At 45.7% G+C, this 18,324-nt stretch overlaps 1 protein-coding gene across 5 annotated transcripts in view; it reads right to left on the bottom strand.

Moving 5' to 3' along the window:
- Positions 1–1,977: 1,977 nt before the first annotated feature.
- Positions 1,978–18,324, bottom strand: part of RAB11FIP4 (RAB11 family interacting protein 4) — a 216,292-nt gene continuing 199,945 nt past the window's right edge. For 3 of the 5 annotated variants that reach the window (XM_079965448.1, XM_079965449.1, XM_079965451.1), the window contains 8 exons: positions 15,651–15,754; positions 13,989–14,129; positions 12,152–12,233; positions 9,809–9,946; positions 8,431–8,589; positions 8,097–8,240; positions 6,385–6,480; positions 1,978–4,299 (listed from right to left, as the gene is read on the bottom strand). In XM_079965448.1, coding sequence (XP_079821574.1) covers positions 4,183–4,299; positions 6,385–6,480; positions 8,097–8,240; positions 8,431–8,589; positions 9,809–9,946; positions 12,152–12,233; positions 13,989–14,129; positions 15,651–15,754 — 981 coding nt within the window. In that variant the 3' untranslated portion in view covers positions 1,978–4,182. The remainder of the gene's footprint in view (positions 4,300–6,384; positions 6,481–8,096; positions 8,241–8,430; positions 8,590–9,808; positions 9,947–12,151; positions 12,234–13,988; positions 14,130–15,650; positions 15,755–18,324) is intronic. The other 2 variants (XR_013835802.1, XM_079965450.1) reach the window with 2 other exon arrangements.

Genomic DNA, 18,324 nt, shown 5'->3' with positions numbered 1-18,324 from the left:
AATTAAAAAGAGCTGGCATAATTATCATCCCATTATTATTACTCTCACTGCGGTGGGAACCACCATAAATATCCACTGGACTTTAAGAGCTTCTTGCTCTGTTGTCACCAATATTACCATGGCTCATCCTGTTCCTTTTTCCAGTGCTATGGATAATTTCGGTGGCTTCCTGTTTTGATTCTGCTAATACTCTTCTTGGTCTCTCACGATTCCCATCCCATTCATCCACCTCCCCATCTCTTCAATCAACTGCAACTGATCCCTTACATGTTGGACATGCAATAGGAAGCTGCTGTGTGGCGCACTCTTGTTCAAGGTTCCAGTCAGCCATGCCTTCCCCCAAGAAACTCCTCATTTTCATCCCTGACCGTAAATCAACATTCAGTACCCTCTGTGCATGCTTAGTCCTCACTTGAGATGCACTGGACATTCCTCCTCAGAGTTTGCTTCCTAAAGATCTTTATAAATGTCTGTAAACTTTGGGGTTCCCTCAAGCCTGCCCCTGCCCCTTGTGTTTAGATGGTGCTGTTTTGACTTCATAAGGATGGGGACTCAGGTAGCTTGCTATTGGTGTATATCAGCGGCTCTCAACCTGTGGGTCCCCAGATGTTGTTGGACTGCAACTCCCATCATCCCTGAGCTCTGGCCTTGTTAGCTAGAGGTGATGGGAGTTGTAGTTCAACAACATCTGGGGACCCACAGGTTGAGAAAAGCTGGTGTATGTGATCACAACATCAAGTGGGAGAAATCTGTAGGCAACCCAAAGGCAGGAGCTACAGAAGCATACATGAATGCTTCATATAGAATAATTTTAATTGGTCATCCCATTTCAGAGGAAACTACTGAATCTCCTTTAGATATATCCAGACGAACAATAATATAGAGGCATATTTTCAAAGGAGACAACCTGGTTTGTTTTCTAGATTACTTCGTATCACTACTCTGGCTGAATTTGTCCCGGATGTTTGGCAAGATTTGCTTGATATCAAGGAGATTTGAATATAAACAGCTCTGGGGTGTAGTTGTAATAAAATCCGTCAGAAAAAAAGAGATTACAGTGGTACCTCGGGTTAAATACTTAATTCGTTCCGGAGGTCCATTCTTAACCTGAAACTGTTCTTAACCTGAAGCACCACTTTAGCTAATGGGGACTCCTGCTGCTGCTGCGCCGCCGCTGCACAATTTCTGTTCTCATCCTGAAGCAAAGTTCTTAACCTGAAGCACTATTTCTGGGTTAGCAGAGTCTGTAACCTGAAGCGTATGTAACCTGAAGCGTATGTAACCCGAGGTACCACTGTACTCTAGGGCACACCCAGGTCTCAGATGCAATGAACCTATAGGGAAGATCATTGGTGGCAGTGGAAAGAGGCGAGGGAGTTTTCCAAAGCACCAAAATACCACCCTACTCTTTGAGGTGTGTCAGTTACCCCAATGCGTTATTTGGATCATGAATCTTCTACAGACGCAGTCAACACATTTACAAGCCTTTCTCTTCAGCCGCCTTCCCCAACCCTCCAAAATGTTGTTTGCCTCCAGTTCCCATCATCTTTAGCCAGCATAGCCAGCAGTCAGGGATGATGAGAGGTGTAGTTCAAAACATCTGGGAGGACATCAAATATAGGAAGAAGGCTGCTTCACAAGGTGTAGGGAGAGACGTACGATTTCACAAGAGTAAAATAAACACCATGGGCATGTCAAACGCATGCAGACTCCTAACTCTCAGATAGCTCACCCCCTATTCTGTTTATGAATTGCATTCCCATCTTTTTCTCAAAAGAAAAGAAGATTTACTGTTGTTTGCCAAATGTATGGTTGCCCAAAAAGCTAATGCTTGTTTGGACATGAAATGTGAGACCACAGAAGAATTTTGATCATGATTTCCACAGAACCATTTTATATCTAGAAATCAAAGTGAGGGGCGGAGGGGTTTTGCTAGATATAGATCAGTGGTTTTCAAAATGACTAATACCCAAGAGATTCTGTCTTCCAGTTTATTGTTGGTAGCTACAGACCCTAGAAGTCTACACACCCAACTTCCCTTTTTAAAACAAAACAAAAACAAAACACCGCCACCAAGTCTGTTTTTTGACTTGGAACTGAAGGCTGTGATCAGTTAGGGAATGAAGACGCAACAGGTGCTAACAGATACAAGCATCACCCAAGTCTTGCAGATGTTTTGACACACTCTGTATTTTCTGCATGTAAACCACTATTGAGTAGGAAATTGCAGGAAACCCATGTGATTGAGTTCAAACCCCACCCCTCTAATACATGTGTCTGCCTGATTATCAAATTCAACAACAGACATGCTGCGTCCATGCAGCTAATGTGTTATCTGTGAAGCAGCTGTCACAAGGCATCTTTTGAGTTGGACAAGCCAAAAATGATAGCCCCCATGGTCTGGGAAAATGGTGTTATTTCGCTACCAATTTTCCCCACATCCCGAAGGTATCATTTGCATGGGTTTACTTTGGATATAGAATGGGGGGGGGGGAATGGATGACCACGCTGCAAAGCCGTGGTTTTAAATTAGGGATGGAGAACCTCCAGATGTTGCTGCACTCTACCTCTCATTGTCACTCACCACTGGCCATGCTGGCTATGGCTGACAGGAGATGGAATCCAATGACAACTGGAGGGCGTCAGGTTCCCTACCCCAGATTAAACAGTGAAAAAAAGAAAAGGAAAAGCCAGAGTGAGCTTGAGAATGCTTTTAGGTAGCACACAATGGAGGTGTAAGGTGATCAATCCTGATTTTTCCAGAGTGATCACACCCAGAATCAATAGCACAAGTGTCTGCATGTCTGGTTACTCACAAAAAAGCTGAGCTTGAGAGCCATCAAGCTGGATAAATGTGTATAAAGAAGCGATGTTTCTGACGTTTCAGGGAATTAAAAAAACAACTTTGTTCTTCAATGAAGCACATGGTTCATTGCAGTCACAGGCTTTGGATGCCTGTTAAATGAGGCATCTGTAGGTTCGCCCCCATTCCTTAAATTAATTTGCGCCTTGAATGGCTTTGTAAATAGGCACAAATCAGCAGGGAAAGGTTTGCCCAGATCTAAAGCAGCAGTAGCAACAAAATCTCCTGTTTGTTGATTTCTATTTGCAAAGCACGCAGCCTCACCCCACCCTGGGAAAACTTACTAGCCTTCAGTGGGTGGACAAGCCCACATTTTAATACGGCAGCTGCTAAGGCTATGAAAGCACAGTGAGTTTCATGTGACCAAAGTCAGCTTGCATTTGTTGCCTGGTGCAGCAAACAGTCTAATCTCCAGTAGCAGCCCTCGATGCAGCCCCGTGATAATTTCGATGCAAAAAGAAAAGAAAAAAGTTTTTCGGAAAACAGCTTTGGAGGTGTGAAGCTCAGAACAACATTGGCAAAACCCCAGCCCTATTACATGCTTGGACACATGGTTCTGCGTAATACTATCAGCTGCCCTAGAGGATTCATAACCATGTACATGAGCATTTTTAAAGTGTTTTTTTCTAGAGAGGAGGCAAATGCGTGTGTGTGTGTGTTTAAAAAATAAAAATTCTATACTCTTTCCCCTTCTGTATCATACATACATTCTTTTTGGCAGCACTGACCTTCCTGTAGCTTAAGTAGCAGAACACTGACAAAAAGGGGAAAAAATCAGTGCTTGTTAATTGAACCTGGAACTGCTACACATTTCCGGCAAGAGGAAGGGGTGAAAACTGATAAAACATGGGACTCCGCATTGTTTGGGGTAGGGAGGATTGGCACTAGATATGCTCACATTGTCTTTTTCTCCTTGCATCTAGAGGTAGTGTCATTTGTGTGTGTGTGTGTGTCCAGTATCTAAAAACAGTGCAAATCCAGTTACTTATGTGGTTATTTCGTTACAATCCTGTAACAGTCTCTTCTTCCCCCCTCCCACAAGTAGTAGTGAAAGTGCATGGAAAAAAACGGACCAAGCCAAATTATGATTCACAGACAAGGTGTACCAAACCTCATATAAACACGTCCTGTGCATCCACACGAGAGTATATATATATATATATATATATATATATATATATATATATATATATAATATGTGTGTGTATATATGTATATATATATATAGGTTCATTTACAGTAGCAAAGTGATATTTGGATCCAACAGCATCCCATCAGATGCAAGGCTCTACTTGCTTCTCCTTTCTTGCTCCAAGTCTTCAGTTTTTGATTTCCAGGATGGATGGGTTGTGGTCTAAAATGGCGAGGATTATCTTGTCCATGTATTGGCGCAGTCTGTAGTTGATCTCTTCCTGTTCTTTGAGGGCTTCCATGAGCTGAAACGAGGAAGGACGATGTCAAAAACCTCCATTGCGACATGACGTAAGGACCCATAGCTACTGAGCGATCAGGCACATTTTGGCCTCCAGCTTATTTTTATGGAGATTACTGTATTTTTCGCTGTATAAGACACACTTTTTCCCTCCTAAAAAGTAAGGGGAAATGTGTGGGCGTCTTATGGAGCGAATGTAGGATGCGCAGCTATCCCAGAAGCCAGAACAGCGAGAGGGATCGCTGCACAGCGCTCCCTCTTGCTGTTCTAGCTTCTGGCTTAGCCCCTCTGCCCCTTCCCCTACCTCCTGGAAAATCCCCCAAGAGCTGCGCTCCCTTTAAAGAGCTGCGCGGAGCATGTGTGTGGCTCTTGGGGGCTTTTCCCTCCTTGGGGAAAAACCCGCAAGCGCCGCACACATGCTCCATGTGGCTCGTGAAAGGGAGTGCTGAGCAGAGCCTGGGATGCATACAGGCTCTGCTCAGCGCTCTCTTTAAATAATTTTTTTTTCTTGCATTCCGCTTCTAAAAACTAGGTGCGTCTTATGGTCAGGTGCGTCTTATGGCGCAAAAAATACGGTATTTTAATGGACCAGGCAGGGGAGGGGATGGTGTGGAGATTTCCCAGTCTCTCCCCTCCACCCCCCCACCTATCAGTGAATCAAACAGGTTAGGTGGTTAGAAAGGCAGTTGAGGCTCATATTTCCAAGCCCAACTCTTATTTCCCCCATGTATTTTGCCCCCCAGTGAGAACCGAACCAAACCAACCTTTACCTAGCTCTGCCACAGGTTCCTCTCTTTCTTGCTGTGCATTTGCAGAGAAAGGGAGACCACAAAGTAGCAGAAAGGCACACAAGTTTTGAGGGGGGTGGGCATGAACGTAAACAGGCTAGTCAAAAGCCAGCTCTGTCCTCTTTCCCAAAGCGTCCAAGCCCTAAAGGGTGAAGCGCTTCCCCTTCCAAATGAGGTGCTGCGCCCTCTCCCTCCTCAACCCAGAACCTTTTTGTTGTTTTTTGAAGGGTGGGAGGACGAGGGAAAGTGTCAGGGCTTTTTTCCAGCCAGAACTCTCCGGAACTCAGTTCCGGCACCCCTCAGGTGGGCGCCATTGCCATTCTAAGAAAACACTACATCTTTGGGAAGTTGATAACCCGGTTTAACCATGTGTATAGTATGAAGAAGGGGACGCAGGTGGCGCTGTGGGTTAAAGCCTCAGCGCCTAGGGCTTGCCGATCGAAAGGTCGGCGGTTCGAATCCCTGCGGCGGGGTGCGCTCCCGCTGCTCGGTCCCAGCGCCTGCCAACCTAGCAGTTCGAAAGCACCTCCGGGTGCAAGTAGATAAATAGGGACCGCTTACCAGCGGGAAGGTAAACGGCGTTTCCGAGTGCGACTCTGGCTCGCCAGAGCAGCGATGTCACGCTGGCCACGTGACCCGGAAGTGTCTCCAGACAGCGCTGGCCCCTGGCCTCTTAAGTGAGATGGGCACACAACCCCAGAGTCTGTCAAGACTGGCCCGTACGGGCAGGGGTACCTTTACCTTTATAGTATGAAGAAGGACACAAATTTAACTACCTGTTTGGATACTTTAACCCAGGCAGCAGTCAAACAAGAACAACCATATTAAGTCCAGTCAAAGACGACTATGCGGTGACAGCGCTTATCTCGCTTTCAGGCCGAGGGAGCCGGCGTTTGTCTACAGACAGCTTTCTGGGTCATGTGGCCAGCATGACTAAACCGTTTCGGGTGCAACGGGAAACTGTGACAGAAACCACAGCGCACGGAAACACCATTTACCTTCCCGCCACAGCGGTACCTATTTATCTACTTGCACTGGTGTGCTTTTGAACTACTAGGATGGCAGGAGCGGGGACAGAGCAATGGGAACTCACCCCGTCGTGGGGATTCTAACCGCCAACCTTCTGATCGGCAAGCCCAAGAGGCTCAGTGATTTAGACCACAGCACCACCCATGTAAATAAAGTTTGGAATACACTGCAATATACAGAAAAGAAAATTCTATCTTGATTTTCTTTTTTTTCTTTTTTTAAGTACACTATTTGTTTGCTACAGCATGTCTGTATTATCTATTGCATTTTACCTTTAGAGACTCTGGGAGTTCATAAGCCTTAGAAATCTCTTGAATCTTCAGCTTTTGATCCCTGTCCCCTTGCAAAAGCTCTTTTACCATAACACCCTAAATATCAAATCATATTCTCACTTGAATAAAATACAACTGGAAAAAGTTTTTTAAAACTTTGGATTTATCTTTACAGATATTTCAGTTTCTCTTAGAAGTCAAAGCTTAGTTTAGCAAAGGTTCCTCGTGGTACAGAAATATTAATACAGCAAAGGAGAAGACAGATCATGGTCCATCACGGTTATTTCCTAGCAGACCAATTGATTCCTGCTGGTTGCCAGGAATTCTTGCAAGGGCTGCTGGGGCAGGTATTAATACTATTACTGTTATTAATTATAGTTTGCTCTGACTCATCAAAAACTCATTGATTGTGCATTCTTGCTTTATAAATTTAATCCGTACCAATGGACCATAAGGAGTCTAGCAAAAGGCTGTGCAGTGCTGGTGTCAAGTTGCTGTTAACTCTGTATTCACATGGGTCAGTGTGTCTGGCTGTTAACCAGAAGGTTGGTGGTTCGAGTCCACCCAGGGGTGGCTGCAGGCAGGATTCCTGGTTTGCAGGGGGTTGGACTAGATGACCCAACTCAACGATTCTACATCGCCCACTGACTACAGAGCTGAAGGCAGCACACTCCGCACTCGGGGCCACGAGGAGGCTGCTCCCCCAGCCATCCGGGAAGAATACAATGACAAAGGGGAGACTAAGCAGGCTGCCCCATCTGTTGGCTAGTGAAGGGGCAGTTGCAAGGCTCTTCCTCCCCCTGTTCTCCAACAGAAAGAACACTGTGCTCCAACAGCCAGCTGACTGCATAAATGAGGGGAAAGGAGACTTTGGTCCAATCTGTCGGCCAAAGGAATAAGAGTGACCAAATGCTAATCAAGCCATGCAGAAGATCATCCGCCTGGACCCTAAGCTGGATATAAATGCCCACTTTTGATCACCGCTTTGTTGTGGCTTTAGAGACTGATCTCCCTCCTCTACCTTTTCCCACCAATTCCCAGCCCTTGTGTGTATTTGTAAGGTCAGGTGGCAGCACCCCCCCCTCCCTTATTAACTTAGGTGAACAGCTTTGGAATAATTCTGCCCACCTTTCATGATAAGGAGGCCCTGTTTTGTTTTTTTTTATTACACCAACCAATGTTTCAAAGCAAGCCTCCCACAGAAATCTGGGCAGTGCTTAGAAAACTGGTTTCAAATTTCTATCGGTATCTTGTCCGCTCAAGATTTTGCAATCTTACCACTAATATCGCTCAGCCCGGACACTGAGGTCCAGCTCCGAGGGCCTTCTGGCGGTTCCCTCCCCATGAGAAGTGAGGTGACAGGGAATCAGGCAGAGGGCCTTCTCGGTAGTGGCGCCTGCTCTGTGGAACGCCCTCCCATCAGATGTCAAGGAAATGAACAACTATCTGACTTTTAGAAGACATATGAAGGCAGTCCATCTTTAAGGAAGTTTTAATGTTTGACTTTTTATCGTGTTTTTAATATTCTGTTGGGAGCCGCCCAGAGTGGCTGGGGAAACCCAGCCAGATGGGCAGAGTATAAATAAACTATTATTATTATTATTATTATTAGACAGATGTGTGTGCGTGGTGTGTGTGTAGATGCATGCTCACACATGCTCTGCCTGTGCACTCACTTAATCAGCTGCAAACTATTTTTTTTCACACTTTACCTCATCTCTGGAGGCAGAATCAATTTCAGCGGCCAACGACTGGGCTTTCGTTTGTGTCGCAAAAAGGTTCTTGGCTTCGTAAAGACTAAGACTAAGAATCTGCCCGTTAAGGTCATCGTTCTGGTCACGAAGCTTCTGATTCTCCTATCAAGAGAGGAAGGAGAGGAGAAAGGAAGTAAATTTCGCATCAGGCTGAATAAGAAAGCATCAGTCAGAATACTATTGTGGATATTTCCGCATTGCAACAATGACAAGGTTGCTTTCTTCTGCTCCTCCTGAAAGAGGCATGGAGGTTTCCTAAATCTCCCTCACTCCAGCCCCAAGAACACCTCACCTGCTTTAGCCTTTTAATTTCGTGTTCCATTTCCACCTCTCTCGTCTTCGCATTGAATTCGCTCAAGCTGGAGGAAGAGCTTCTCCCTCGACCAGGCCGCTCACATTCTAGCTTGTACAACTGCAAATGTTCCAGCTCCTTCCGCAAATCCTCAATAAGCTGTGTGGGGAGAAGAAACAGGACACAGAGAATACAATTTGTTAAGCCAACATACAGAACGGAATCTGGCGGTACACAGCCAACTGACAACTTAAAAATGTACTTGACAGGACTAAGCAACAACACACCCAGAAAAAAACAACTCATTTCCTGATTTCCTGCTATAGAGATAGAACCCTTTCCACATGCATGCGCCTGGAATCAATTCACTTGTCTGAATTGGGCTTGTTTCAAACTGAGCCTTTGGAGAGGTGGTGCCTCACCCACAACTAGGCAGTCAAGCTTTGCCTCTCTTGCAAATGACTATCGCAATCAAATAAATTAGTGGGGATCTTCTAGGGCTCACTGTGGATTGCAAGGCCAAAAAGATGCTGGACCGAACCACTTCCAAATGGACCCAGACCTCAAACCTTTGGATCTGCCCTTCTGAAGCCCAAGTGGCGTTATTAGCCCCAATCCATGAACTGTAAAATCCCTAATAATAATAATAATAATAATAATAATAATAATAATTTATTATTTATACCCTGCCCATCTGGCTGGGCTTCCCCAGCCATTCTGGGCGGCTTCCAACCAAATATTAAAATACAGTAATACATCAAACATTTAAAGCTACCCTAAACAGGGCTGCCTTCAGATGTCTTCTAAAAGTTTGGTAGGTGTTGTTCTCTTTGATATCTGGTGGGAGGGTGTTCCACAGGGCAGGTGCCACTATCAAGAAGGCCCTCTGCCTGGTTCCCTGTAACTTGGATTCTCACAGTGAGGGAACCACCAGAAGGCCCTTGGCGCTGGACCTCAGTGTCCGGGTAGAACGATGGGGGTGGAGATGCTCCTTCATAAGATCTTGAACAACCATGACAGTTTGAAAACTGCTGCTAACCAACAACTGGTAACTTCTTTCCCAAAGCAATTCTGCGGTGCAATTTTTAAAGGACCTCTGGGGGGAGTGTAGAGAGAAGCAACGCCATGGTGTATCTTCAGTAGCACAACTGGACGCTTTCCTCTCCCCAGGCTGCAACAAAACATGTCTGTCCTGTATCTCTCTCGGCAGACGCTGTAACCTTCCAACAGTTTGACTTCATCCCCAAAGGCACACACTTCCATTGTCTCCTGAGACAGAAATTGGATGCCAACCAATTTCTATTTAAGAAGTTCCAGTCTTTATTTACCCTTACACACGGGCAATATTAGCCCTGCACCATTAAAAATGGTTACCTACCTCCTGAGTAGCCTCCCTCTCCTTGTTAAATTCCATCCTGTTCTGTCTCAGTTTGTCCATCATCCTTTTATACAAATCCATCTCATCCTTGAGCCGCAGACTGGTGTCTTCCAATCGGTCTGACATTCGCTGCCTCTCCTGAGGAAAACGAAGAAAGAAGTTACAAGCTGCCTACAACCCAAGAGTCACTCTGTACAGTGGTGCCCCACAAGACGAATGCCTCGCAAGACGGAAAACTCGCTAGACGAAAGAGTTTTCCGTTTTGGAGGTGCTTCGCAAAACGAATTTCCTATGGGCTTGCTTCGCAAGACGAAAATGTCTTGCGAGTTCCTGCGGGTTTTTTTTTCCTTTCCCCCCCTTTTTCTAAGCTGCTAAGCCGCTTATCCGCTTATCCGCTTATCCGCTTATCCGCTAAGCCGCTAAAAGCCGCTAAACCACTAATAGCGCTAAGCCGCTAAGCCGTCAATGGGCTTGCTTCGCAAGACGAAAAAACCGCTAGACGAAGAGACTCGCGGAACGGATTCTTTTCGTCTTGCGAGGCACCACTGTATATTCAGGAGAAATATTTTGTCTTTGGCCTCCTGGAATGGTGTCATTTCAGAGGGGAGAAGGCTTGACTGTTTTGAATGCCCCCAATGTAAACAAACAAACAAACAAACAAACAAACAAACAAACACTAAATCAAACAAAAAGCCCTCCTTGTGTACAGAAAACTTGTGGAAAATGCTAGAATGTTGGTTTTTCTAGGGCAAAGTGTGTGTGTTTTTTAACATGAGCGAGCATTCAAAAAAGGCAATTTCCTACAACTGAAGAGACCGCCTTGTTCCATATGAACAGGCACAGGAAAACTCGGCCCTCCAGATGCTTTGAGACTACAATTCCCATCATCCCTGACCACTGGTCCTGTTAGCTAGGAATGATGGGAGTTGTAGTCCCAAAACATCTGGAGGGCCAAGTTTGCTGATGTCTGCATATGAACCTCATCTTCTGAGGCCCTTCTTCGTGTGCCTCCACCTCGAGAAGTCCAGAGGGTGGCAATGCAAAAGCGGGGCCTTCTCTGCAGTGGCTCCCCGCCTGTGGAATGCTCTCCCCAGGGAAGTTCTCCTGGCGCCTTCATTGTATACCTTTAGGCACCAGGCAAAAATGTTCCTTTTTAACCAGGCCTTTGGTTGATCTGATTGACATCCTTTTAAAATGTGGCTCTCTTTTTTTTGGGGGGGGTGTTATTGGGTTATTGTTTTTATTTTATATATTGTGATCTTTTCTGTGAACCGCCCTGAGACCTCCAGGTATAGGGTGGCCTAAAAATTCAAACAAACAAAATAAGAGGCACAGATGACATAGGCAGGGGCCAGCAAACTTTTTCAGCAGGGGGCTGGTCCACTGTCCCTCAGACCTTGTGGGGGGCCGGACTATATATATATATATATTTTTTTTAAAAAATTCCTATGCCCCACAAACATCCCAGAGATGCATTCTAAATAAAAGCACACATTCTACTCATGTAAAAACACCAGGCAGGCCCCACAAATAACCCAGAGATGCAGTTTAAATAAAAGCACACATTCTACTCATGTAAAAACATGCTGGTTCCTGGAATGTCCATGGGCCAGATTTAGAAGGCGATAGGGCCGCATCTGGACCCCGGGCCTTAGTTTGCCTACCCATGACATAGGGCTCTGCCATGCAATTCTTCCAAAGGCATTTATCAGCTCTCAGTTGTTCCCCCCCCTTTTTATTTCTCCTAGAGGTTTGCATATGGTAGTTAGGGATATAGTGGCATATTACTTTGTGATTTACAGTATATGCCAGGGTTTTCCAATTCCCAAATGCTTAAAAAGAAGGCTTCTTGATCCACTGAAGCTAATACAGTGGTACCTCGGGTTAAGTACTTAATTCGTTCCGGAGGTCCGTTCTTAACCTGAAACTGTTCTTAACCTTTTAGCTAATGGGGCCTCTTGCTGCCGCCGTGCCGCCGGAGCACAATTTCTGTTCTCATCCTAAAGCAAAGTTCTTAACCTGAAGCACTATTTCTGGGTTAGTGGAGTCTGTAACCTGAAGCGTATGTAACCTGAAGCATATGTAACCTGAAGCGTATGTAACCTGAAGCATATGTAACCTGAAGCGTATGTAACCTGAGGTACCACTGTAGGAGCTTTATCCAATGGCAGATTTGTATGCTGTCATGATATTATATTAGGGGCTGCCAGTTTATAAATACCTTTAGGAATAAAATGACCTAAAGGCAAAACTCGTGCTACAGACCCGTCAGGGCTTAAGAGGTGACAGACCTGCCGTGATTGAAAGTTAAGGTGCCAAAAAAAATTTCAAGAGCTCCATTACCTCATCCAGTTTCTCGCTTTGCGATTTCAGCCGCAAAACGGTGGTTTTGAGTTCACAGTTTTCCTCCTCGAGCTGTTGAACCCTGAAATTGAAGACGAAAAATAAATGACTGCACACAAAAACATTGTCTCCATCTGTACAGGCACAAAGGAAGTATCTTCTTTTGCCAACTGGCAAAGTACAACTAAACATCAGCTACTGAGAAGTCCGATTTTCAGAGCACAATGCTCAGCGTCAGGGCTGGTTTTTTAAAAAATCGTACCAGTTTTTCTAATCAGCATTTTCTTTGGCCCAAGAAATTGTTCTAAGATTCTCCTGCCTGCTTGCCCTCCCTCCCCTGCCCCAAATGTGACTTAAGACCCATAACATTCTCAGCCATGGCCAGTTTTGTACACTATATCAAGTTAAGGCAGGACACTTGCTCAGGAGTCACTTCATCAAAAATTGGTCTATCAAAAGTTTGTTTCATTCTAAACTAATAACAAGAAACAGAGTCGCCATTTGTCTATTGTATTCATTAAGAACCGATTTAAATCCTGCTTTCCCATTCCAATGAGTTTCCAACATGCCTGAACAAACAGTTTTAAAATAAAAACAAAACTAAAAACAGAGTGTATTTCCAAAAACAAATCCAAGCCAGAATACCCAGTGAAAAGCGTAAAAACAGGAACAAAAGAGCTATGCCAACGTTCGTTAAAAGCCTAGGGAAATAAAACAGTTTGCTGCAGATGCCTAATTAGGGCTGTGTGGATGCAGCAATTTTGCAGGAGCACGGAGGAAGAGCCAAGTGTGGTATTGAGAATTCACCCTCCAGAGATTTATTTTTGAAAAAGTGTACAAGTTTCTAGCCCTTATAGCTGAGAAATATGTCTTGAAATGCATAGGTTGATGATGCATAGTTCCAGACAGCAACCACAGAGAAGCATCTTGCATTAACAGCAGCTTCTGGGAAGTTTCATGCGGTTGCATATACAGTTTTCCTTGGCATGGGATTTTAAATGCCTAGATGCAGAATTTCTCTCTGCATGTAAAAGGTAAAGGTAAAGGACCCTGGATGGTTAAGTCCAGTCAAAGGCGACTAGTGTGGTGTAATGGTTAAGAGCGGTAGTCTCGTAATCTGGGGAACCGGGTTCGCGTCTCCGCTCCTCCACATGCAGCTGCTGGGTGACCTTGGGTTAGTCACACTTCTCTGAAGTCTCTCAGCCCCACTCACCTCACAGAGTGTTTGTTGTGGGGGAGGAAGGAAAAGGAGAATGTTAGCCGCTTTCAGACTCCTTCGGGTAGTGATAAAGCGGGATATCAAATCCAAACTCTTCTTCTTCTCTTATATGGGGTTGTGGCGCTCATCTCGCTTTCAGGCCGAGGGAGCCGGTGTTTGTCCACAGACAGCTTTCCGGGTCATGTGGCCAGCATGACTAAACAGCTTCTGGTGCAACGAAACACCATGACAGAAGCCAGAGCGCATGGAAACACTGATCACCTTCCCGCCACAGTGGTACCTATTTATCTACTTGCACTGGTGTGCTTTCAAACTGCTAGGTTGGCAGGAGCAGGGACAGAGCAACAGGAGCTCACCCCGCCGTGCAGATTCGAACCGCCAACCTTCTGATTGGCAAGCCCAAGAGACTCAGTGGTTTAGACCGCAGCGCCACCCGCATCCCTGCAGGTAAAGAAACCTTGATAGTCCACATTTCAGAAGACTGCTCGTTTTGGGGCTTATGTCCACATGTTCACATTTTGTTCCCTAGATAGTCATCCCTGTTGCAACTTGGAAACGAAGCCGTTCGTAGAGGCAAGCATGACTGAGGAAAGCCAGCAGGGTAACAATGAATATTACCTTGCGTTCAGCAGTTCGATTTCCGTGCTCTTCTCTTTCTCGTACTTGCTATATGCTTCTCTGTGCCTCTTTATCTCTTCTTCCAGAGTCTGCTCAGCTGACGTCTCTTGGTCTTTCAAGAGTTCTTCGAGTTCGTGAACTCTTAATCAAAAAAAGAAAAAGGTCGCCAATTTATTTATTTGATTTACCGTATTTTTCGTCCCATAGGACGCTCCGTCCCATAGGACGCACCTAGTTTTTCCCCCTTTATTTCCCCCCCCCAAACCAGGTCGGGGAAACCGAACCAGGTTGAGGAACAGCAGGATGACGGTGCTGCGCCTCCTTGCTGTCCCCCGAGCTTGTGGGCCTGGCCGATGTCTGTCCAGCGGGCGGGGCGCTCTGCTTCAGGGTACCCATCGCGCCGGGCCGCAGGCTGCTATCCGCAGCGTAGGGAGCCCTCCAACACGCTGCGGGTGTCTGTTCGGCGGGCGGGGTGCTCTGCTCCAGGGCGCTCCTCGCGCCAGGCGGCAGGCTGCTATCCGCAGCGTAGGGAGCCCTGCGGGGACATCCCGCAGGGCTGCCTAGGCTGCGGATGTGTTCCCGAAGCACCGGGCGCTCTGCTTTCAGGGCGCCCGGCGCTCCAGGAAACGGGCTGCTATCCGCAGCCTAGACAGCCCTGCGGGAACTCCCGCAGGGCTGCCTAGGCTGCGGGTGTGTTCCTGAAGCCTGGAGAGCGAGAGAGGTCGGTGCGCACCGACCCCTCTCGCTCTCCAAGCTTCAGCGAAAGCCTGCATTCACCCCATAGGACGCACCCAGATTTCCCCTTCATTTTTGGAGGGGAAAAAGTGCGTCCTATAGGGCGAAAAATACGGTATATACCGCCCTTCGTCGTAAGGTTCACAGGATAAAGTACAGGATAAAAATAAATAAATAAGTTAAGAGTGCAGCTGTTGACTAAGGGATAATTTTGCAAAACGGAACGTAACTAGAAGTAAATCAGAATTTGTAAACGCAGTGACACCAGATGTGGAAAGTGACTTAAACAAAATGTTATTAATTTAAAAATAATTTGTATAATTGGGATACAATTTGGAAAATCATTAAAAAACATATCTGCAAAAAACCCCCAAACGAAACAGCAAACAGAAGTAAATCCTGCCTGTGATTTCATTTGGTTGTTATATTTTCTCAAGTAATCAAAAATAGGCTTCCACTCTTCCATAATGTCCATTGTGCTGATCTCTTATTCTATTAAAATAATAATTTAATAATAATAATTTATTGTTTATACCCTGCCCACCTGGCTGGGTTTCCCCAGCCATTCTGGGCGGCTTCCAACAAACGATTAAAAATATATTAAAATGAAAATAAATACATAAAAATGTAATAAAAAGACATAGTTGCTAATAATACATTGAGTATCACATCTGGTCTGACCCTGAATCTTAGGCCAAAGAAACTCCTTTTTTTAAAGGGACTTTCCTGCCCACCCTCAAATCACAGCTATTGCAAATATTCTAAACATCTCTGTTTTGAGGGAAATCCTTTTGAAAGCAGACAGCCAACAGATCCAAGTGATCATTATCACTTCCATTGTTGCTGGAGTCCTTGCTGTGCCTAAAGTTCTAAATATAGCTCTGTGGCGGCTACAGAAATGAAACAGTAGGCAGTATACTAGATTACCTGTGAACCAGGTGTGTGTTCTCCTGTTTCAATTTGCTCTTCAGGTCACCGTTTGTCATGCTGTCATTTTCCAGTTCCGTCACTTTTTTCTCTAAATAAGTAACCTGTAAAAACGAATTATGTATAATTATGTATAATTTGAATTATGGTGCTGGAGGAGACTCTTGAGAGTCCCATGGACTGCAAGAAGATCAAACCTATCCATTCAGAAGGAAATCAGCCCTGAGTGCTCACTGGAAGGACAGATCCTGAAGCTGAGGCTCCAATGCTTTGGCCAGCTCATGAGAAGAGAAGACTCCCTGGAAAAGACCCTGATGTTGGGAAAGATGGAGGACACAAGGAGAAGGGGACAACAGAGGACGAGATGGTTGGACAATGTTCTCGAAGCTACCAGCATGAGTCTGACCAAACTGCGGGAGGCAGTGGAAGACAGAAGTGCCTTTCGTGCTCTGGTCCATGGGGTCACGAAGAGTCAGACACGACTAAACAACTAAACAACAACAAAAAACGAACAGGGATGTAAGCTTCTGCCCATAATGCAGTGATGGCCAAACTTGGCCCTCCAGCTGCTTTGGGACTACAACTCCCATCATCCCTAGCTAGCAGAACCAGTGGTCAGGGATGATGGCAATTGTAGTCCTGAAACAGCTGGAGGGCCAAGTTTGGCCATCATTGCTAGAAGGTTTACCGAAAATATAGACTGGAGGAAAGAGCAAGTTAGACCCTTAACGGTTTATTAGAATCATAGATGGAAAGGGACCATGAGAGTCATTTAGTCCAACCCCCTGCTATGAAGGAATCTTTTGCCCAATGTGGGTTTCGAACCCACGACTTTGAGATTAAGAGACTCATGCTCTACCGAGTGAGCTAATCTTAATGGTTTACAAATGGTAACAGCTTGGGAAATGTTGAGAGTGTAGCAGACTGCACTTTATCTGCTTGCACTGCCTGTGTGTAGGAAGAAGAAGACCTCATTCAGCACCAATTTGGGTGCCACAAAGTATTTCACCACTGCTGGGGGCTGGTGGGCCACCTGAAATTACTTTGTGGGCCTGATTTGGCCTGTAGGGCATGAGTTCACCACTCCTAGTGGGGGGGGGATGGGGTTTATTGCTTTGTAGTTTTTTCTATATATTTTTTTACAGGGGAACTTCGGTTTTCGAATGTAATCCGTTCCGGAAGACCATTCGGCTTCTGAAACGTTCAAAAACCGAGGATCGATGGGCTGGCTTCAAAGTCAATGGAGAAAAATGAAAAATGTGCCTTGGAAGCCGTTTGGCTTCCAAAAAATCGCTCAAAAACGGAAGTATTCACTTCCAGGTTGTCGGTCTTCAGGTTCTGAATTGTTTGGCCTCTGAAGCATTTGACAACCAAGGTTCCACTGTATTAAATTTTCTGTTTTACATTTTAGAATATTCATTTAAACAACCTTAAAATATCAAATGACTTCCCTTCTTCTCTTTCCGTGGTTTATTTTGCATAACATAAATCCCTGCATATTTCATATAAAGGAAACCATGCAGTATTCCATTATTACATCCAACAATACTTATTTATACGGTTGAATTTATCTTCATGCTGCCCACGTTCTCAAATGCACACAATTTCCCCCCATATATTCAATAAACACTTCCCAATCTACCGTATTTTTCGCCCTATAAGACGCACTCCCCCCCCCCTCCAAAAATGAAGGGGAAATGTGTGTGCGTCTTATGGGGCGAATGCAGGCTCCTTGGCTTCAGCGATAACAACGCTAAGCCTCCGAAGCCTGCGCTCCGGAGGCTTCGCGTTGCTTCCGCTGAAGCCAGGAGAGTCTACTCTTTGAGGCTGGCGGTAGGGAAAGCAGCGCTTCCCCCATCGCCAGCCCCAGAGGATGGGGGGCAGCAGGAAGGCGCGCGATGCCTTCCCGCTACTCTCCAACCCTCCTGTGGGCTTTTGCGGGAGATGGGGGAATTCCCCCACCTCCCGCAAAAGCAGGCAAAAGCCGTGTGCTCTTTAAAGGGGCTCCGCGACTTCTGCTGGCTTTTCTACAAGGGGGGGGGGGAATTCCCCCACCTCCTAGAAAAGCCCGTAGGAGCCGCACAGCCTTTAAAGAGCGTGCCGCTCTTGGGGGCTTTTCCTTGAGGAGGGAGAAGGGACTGACTGGCCGTTTCAGTCCCTTCTCCCTCCTGGTCATGCTGGGCTGCTGTGGGCTTTTGCGTGAGGTGGGGGAATTCCGCCACCTCCCACAAAAGCAGGGAGAAGGTCCAGAGCTGCGGGGGGGGGGGGAGGATATCATATTTTTTTACTTGATTTCCCCCCCTGAAAACTAGGTGCGTCCTATGGGCCGGTGCATCCTATAGGGCGAAAAATACGGTACTTTAAACGTATGTTCTTCTTGTTTTCTTCTATAGTTTGTCTTCTTTGTAGCTTTCCTCTTGTTGTTTTTATTATGTATTTTATGCTTTTATCTTGTCTTTTTATGTTGTGAGCCGCCCTGAGATGAAGGGTGGCATACAAATTTAATAAAAATAAAGGGATTATGCCAAGAGCTTGGCATTGTTTCACCAGCCACACTTTCCCTAATTTAAAATTGCTCCCCAGTTTCTGTCTACAGTGGTACCTCTGGTTGCGAACGGGATCCATTCCGGAGGCCGGTTCGCAACATGAAAAGAATGCAACCCGCAGCGGCGCG

The sequence above is a fragment of the Podarcis cretensis genome, assembly GCF_951804945.1.
Source record: "Podarcis cretensis genome assembly, chromosome: 2".
NCBI lineage: Eukaryota > Metazoa > Chordata > Lepidosauria > Squamata > Lacertidae > Podarcis > Podarcis cretensis.
Note: the sequence above shows the minus strand (reverse complement) of the source record. Positions and strands in the feature narration are given on the sequence as shown.